At 50.7% G+C, this 6,000-nt stretch overlaps 1 protein-coding gene across 1 annotated transcript in view; it reads right to left on the reverse strand.

The window, feature by feature from the left end:
• Positions 1-4,860, reverse strand: part of LOC138380329 (uncharacterized) — a 48,156-nt gene extending 43,296 nt beyond the window's left edge. The window contains exons 1-3 of the mRNA XM_069464956.1: positions 4,815-4,860; positions 4,412-4,732; positions 1,844-1,977 (exon numbers count right to left, since the gene is read on the reverse strand). Coding sequence (XP_069321057.1) covers positions 1,844-1,977; positions 4,412-4,732; positions 4,815-4,860 — 501 coding nt within the window. The remainder of the gene's footprint in view (positions 1-1,843; positions 1,978-4,411; positions 4,733-4,814) is intronic.
• Between the last annotated feature and the right edge of the window lie 1,140 nt (positions 4,861-6,000).

A 6,000-nucleotide genomic window follows, 5' to 3' on the forward strand; every position in this document is an offset into this window, starting at 1 on the left:
GCAGGAAAAGCCAACTCACATTAAGATGCTGTCAAATTTTGGTTTGGACAGATCGCTGCCTCTCCAGAGGGGACGTGGTCAGAAGTAATGAACTTGCTACCATGCGGACAGTGGGTGTCCCTGCAGGATGGGGCTGTGCTGACAGGCTGGGGTGATGTGTGTCACTGTCGGCTCAGTCACTTAGCAGGAGGAGCTAGGTCAGGCCTGCTGGGAGGCAGAATTGGTCGTACTCCATGTCCAAGCTGGAAGAGGCCTGACGTTGACACAGCAGCACTGAAACTGGTGGGGCAACGTTGGTTGGAGTCCGCAAAGTCACTGAAGTATGATTGTCCTTGACCCTCGGACCCAGGAGAACAGCTGTCAGCTGCTTGGGGGTGCTGATGCATTTTCAAGACTAATATATTTTGGGGGACTCTGTGATGTTATTTGCCCTAGAGTTTTGTGAGTTTAGTTAACTGAGCTAATGGCTGAGAACTTGTAATATTTAAGTGGCTTGTCGACGTGAATGAAACATCAGGAGGATGTGACAGAGATGTGGAGCTCACATGCCAGGACAGAGCATTGCCAAGGTCACAGTGAGGAGGTCTAAGTGGATATTGGGTAGTCGGGCTGTGACTGGTTGTGCAGGAAGATTCGTGAAAAAGATCAATGAGATTTGACATCCATAATGTTAGTTAATCACATCAGCGAGAGCAAGTTGTTCAATTGTTTGCTTAGAAGGAGATAAAGGCAGAATGTGACTGGCAAAATCAGAGGCAGCCAGGACATTGAGCTCCCTCAGTCTGCCCGTGAAGATAAAACAAATGTGTTCCATCTGCATGGGAGGTGAGATTGCGTAATTGGAAGAAGGTTATCCTGGGAAGGTGGCTGATAACATCAGTCACACCATGTGGGGACAGTCTGTGCACTGTCTGAAGGCAGGCAGAGGCTGAGCACAGAGTGCAGGGGCTGCGCTGGGATCTCTGCGTGTGGGAAATGCTTCCCAGTCACAGGGAACGTCAGCATCCTCGTGGTGTTCCCTGTGTCAAGAAGGCAAAATAGGTCTTTCAAAATTTATTTGGTATCAAGCAAGAGGAGACTTTGCTTAACACTGCGGAACATTTCAAGACGTGAGTTACAAAAGAATACTACATTATTTGCACGTGCAATTGGCTTCCCTTTTTACACATGGTGGCTAGAGAAAAAAATAACTAGCATATGGCTGAAAGATCACATAACTAAATTCTATGGAAACCTTTAAAATGAAAGCTGAGTCTTATGATAAAAGAATAGATTAACATATTTAGTAAACCTAGTTTTTTATTTAACACTAGTTAATCAAAGTTATTTTTTTCCCTTGGATGACCTATTTTTTCATATACAGACTGGAAATAACAAAATTTTCCATGTTTTTTTTCTGCCCAGCTTTATGGTTCACCAAGGTAGTTTTAAGTTTCATCCATTCATATTTTAAGCATTTTGGTTTATTTGAAAAGGGATTGTTCATAGAAAAACATTACTTTGAACAGTATACAGGACTGGGGGAGACTGGCTATTTCACAACATCAGGCAGTACAATCAGTGTCTGCCATATGGCTGGTCTCTGTAGACGCCCTTTGCTGATCTCGCTGAAGGTGCCTTGTGTCTGGAGTTGGTCCACTCCTCTTGTCCATAGGAATCACAGGTCTCCTCACTGAGTCCGTGTCCATAATCATCGTAATCAGCACCACTTTGGGCTGGGGTGCTATAGCTGTTATCACAGCAATCGTAACACTGTTCATCCTGTCTTCTCCGCAGGTCAGTTTGTTCAAGGGTTGTTGACTGTCTTTTCCATCCCCTCCCCCTGCTCCTGCTGACAACTTACTCCAACAGAGGAAGCCACGCCCCCACCACACACAATTAGCAACAGCTGGATGCCACCAACTTTGACCACTTGTACCTTCCAGAGCTGTGGCTTTAGCCACACACTGGGTCCCTTGAGCCACAGCTGGGTGCTTGCTGGGTGCCATGCCAGGGTGCAGGGGGCAAAGACCCCAAGTGGCACTGGGCAGCAAGCCATAATGGGGTCCCCAGGCCCGTGTCCTCAAACTATCCTGCCCTCCTGGTGCTTGCAGCCTGAGGTGCAGTGGGCAGCCTTGAAGATCCCTGAGATGCCGTCAGAGTTTTCCTCCCATTGTCCTGGCAAATGTGATGGAATCTTCCCCTTCTGTGCCTGCCAGTCTCTTTGGCAAATGATTGCCGGGCCACACCCACACGTGAGTTTGCACCCTTTGTGTGGCCAGGCTGCGAATTTTCCAAATTGTTCCACCCTGTTTTCTCTCACATCTTTCAACAAACAGTTAAAAGTAGTCTCACAGCAACCTTAATGTTTTTCTGATTGGACACGTCCTCTGCCAGACAGCCTAGCTTGTCACTCTTCGATTCCCCCCTTCTGTGACACGCTTGGCACGGACACAGTTCAGCCAGTTCCACGCTGCTGGACAGTAGGGATGTTTCTTTCTCTTTTTTTGCCCTCAGTCGGGATGTTTCTACTCTAATTTACAGTTCTCTGTGCCTCATTTCTGTGTGGGACCTCGTCAGAATGACACGTAATGTTCACACTTCCACCAGCATTCCGTTCACGACCACTTAGGTAAGCTCTAGGGAAATTCAGGTGTTCCCTCAGCTGTTCTCCTCTTGGAGCCCTTCCTCCCCAGAAACACCCTTAATGCTCCATGTGTGGCAATTTAGGCTTTTCCTAGCCTGACCCTCCGAATCCTTCCTGCCTCTTCCCATTGCTCAGTTCCAAAGCCGCCTCCCCATTTTGTGTGTGTGTGGAAGCAACAACTCTTTCTTCTTGGTGCTCGTTTTCTGTCTCAGTTTGTTTCTGCTGCTATAACAGAATACCACAGACTGGGGAATTTATAAGTAAAGGGAATTCATTTTGCTTACAAATCAGGAGGCAGACATTTCCAATATCTAGGGGCCACATCTGTTGTGGAAGTCCTTGCTGCATCATAACATGGGGGAAACCATCCGATGGCAGAAAAGAATGTGAGACAGAGGACGAGGGGGACCTACAGCAACCCCAGTCCCTGGACAGTGGCATCAGTCCACGCATGTGGCAGGGCTCTCCTGACTTAACCACCTCGTGAAGATCCCACCGCCCAATACCATTCCTTTACCAAATAAATGTCAGCGAGAGACTTAAGGGGGAATTCAAGCTGCAGAAAATTGGGTGTTGGTGACCCATGCCAGTCCTCACGGCATTTGAGCACCGGCTGTATACCGTTCCACCACGGTGTCTGCATGGTTTCTCGCCCTGCCCACGATGTCCCAGGAGCACCCAGTGACCACCCATGAGAAGGCGCTGAGTCGCCCTTGGCTCTGGGCTCCCACGCGCAGCCCCTGCAGGTGGCGAAGACCCCCAGTGTTCACCGACCCACTTCTGTGACAGCCTCTCTTCTGCCGACATTCCACCAAAGGGGACACTGCCGTGTTCCTCCAGAGGGTGTGTCACTCTGTGGAGTCCTGCTGAGTGCCTCACTTGTGCACTTCCCATCTCTGACAGGCCCAACAACTGTGAGTTTGTGGGTTTTCTGGCATTTCCCGTTGTTGCCAAGGGAGAGAGTTCATCTTGCAGCTACGTATACCAGAAGCGGAGTCAGCGCACATGCAGCTGTTTTTGAACAAAGGTTCTTTGCCCATCATTTTATAAGAATTAATTTAGTTAAAAAAGTTGCCTGAAGTTTATGATTTATCACATTTTATTTTATAAAGCACATATTACAAATGCTTCAAATTTATATTTGAAGATAACTATTGCACTATTCTGTCATCAGTCTCTTTTATTTGGCTAATTTCTTGTCATCAGCTAATGAAAGCCATTAAGTTACCCCAAAGCCATGTTACAATAGTTACGCATCATATGTTCATGTTTTCTCTCCTTCCTTTCCTTCCGCAGAAACCCGCACGCGCACACCCATGTCCTCTACTCACTTTGCCAGCACAGAACACGCCTGATGGGTGTTTTCACACCAGTTCCTCTGAGGTGACAGCACGTGTGTTTTCTGTGTCATTCCTCCTGAGAAGACGGCTGTCGGTGCTGCTTGGAGTCTGCGTGCTGAGTGTCACCGTCCAGGGCAGTCCCCCAGCTCTCTCCTCTGTTCTTGCTCAATGGCAACACCCAAAGCATCTTTCAACAGATTTAGGTGGATATTTCTGGGCCTTCAACAAATTAAGTCCCAGAGCCCTGCAGAGCAGGAGCCTCCTGGGGGGGATGCAGAACAGGGCAAGGGGAGAGGACCTCAAACCTGTCATGAAGGCAGGAGAAAGCCGCTCTCCCACCCCCTTCCTTCCTTGCACCTGCCCTGGGCTGGCCCCTGCTGCCAGCAGCCCCGCGCGCCCCCTGGTGTCCTTCACACCCCTGCAGGAGGTTTGTGTCTGGGCTCACACTGTAGTCCCCTCACTGTGTCTCTGGCACAATAATACACGGCCGTGTCCTCGGCGGTGACGGAGCTCAGCTGCAGGGAGAACTGGTTCCTGGACGTGTCAGTGGTTATGGAGATGCGGCCTCGGAAAGCTGGGTTGTAGCTTGTGCTTCCTGTCCAGTACCCCATCCACTCCAGCGCTCTCCCGGGGCGCTGGCGGATCCAGTTCCAGTAGTAACTGCTGGTGACAGAGCCCCCAGAGACAGAGCAGGTGAGGGACAGGGTCTGGGAGGGCGTCACCAGTCCTGGGCCCGACTCCTGCAGGGTCAGCTGGGACAGGACACCTGGGGACAAAGAGAGTCACAGTGAGTATGTCTCATCCCACAAAGAGGCCCATGTAAACACCTGGAGCCCCCAGACCCTCACCCAGGGGAGCTGCCACCAGGCAGAGGAGGGTCCACAGCATCTGCATGGCTCTGCAGGATGAAGATCACCGCGCCGGCCCAGCCTGTGAGGGGGATTTGTTCCCCAGCGCCCAGGGTGATTTGCATGTGAGTGCCCGGGGGTACAAGAGGCACAGCCAGTGGTTCCTGGTGAGCCAGTGCTGGGAGGTGTGGGAGCTGCTGAGCCCGGGCCAGTGATGTGCGAGCCAGCCCTGGCCAGCTGCTCTCCTGCACTGACGTGGGTGGGAAGCGCTGAGTCTCCGAGCTCACGGAGGAAGTGTGTGAGGCCCCTCTTTCTCCCATCATGAGGCTGTCGGAGCTGTGTTGAGACCCACCTAGATGTGGAGCGTGGGCCGCGGCGCAGGGTCCCGAGCTGTGACTGCCACTCGGATTGGGGCTGTGCCCTAGCTCTGCACGGACACCCGGGCCTCCCTCTGCAGAAGTGGGAAATGGTAGGAACCAGGTCGATCACTGATGTAAGGCAAGAGCTGGTGCATGTCAACCTCCCTGCAGGATCGGGGCCACGTCAGAAGTCTGGGAAGAGGCTGCAACCCAGTGTAGACTGGGCAAGAAGGATTTGGGACAGGAGAGAGGGAGTCAGTGACTCGCAGGTGCTTAACGTCATGGGATGGGTCTAGGCTGGAAAGGAGGCCCCCACTAGACAGGGCGGCTGCCAGACCTCCCTGTGCTGGACTGGGACTCCCACCCTGTCCCCAGTAGGGAGCGCCCAGGGAGCGGCCGTCAGACCGTCACTGCCAGGGGCTGGGTAAGTGGATTTCTAGTCACACTGACCAATAGCAGACTGTTACAAACAATGACAGTCCCCGAAAGTAGGTTCCCCAGTAAAAATGGCACAGATCATTTGAAAGTGTTTCCGTGGGTCAAGATGTGGTGAGGAAACGCAGTTTCTCTAGTCTTGTTTTTTTCTCACTTTGTAGCTCATTTCCAGATATGAACACGTGACCAACATAATTTTTTGTTTTTACCTGCAACCACCTTATTTTCCCTCTTATTTAGGTTATCTTAAAGCAATATCAAAGCTACAGAAAAGTTGTAAGTACATTTTGTGGATTTTCAAATTTTTCCTAAAAATATGTGTAAGTTGCCATCAGATGTCCTATCATCTTCCAACACTCTAGTGTGCAGCTTCAACACTATTGGTGCCTGTA

Source organism: Eulemur rufifrons, unplaced genomic scaffold, assembly GCF_041146395.1.
Source record: "Eulemur rufifrons isolate Redbay unplaced genomic scaffold, OSU_ERuf_1 scaffold_364, whole genome shotgun sequence".
Taxonomy (NCBI): Eukaryota; Metazoa; Chordata; class Mammalia; order Primates; family Lemuridae; genus Eulemur; species Eulemur rufifrons.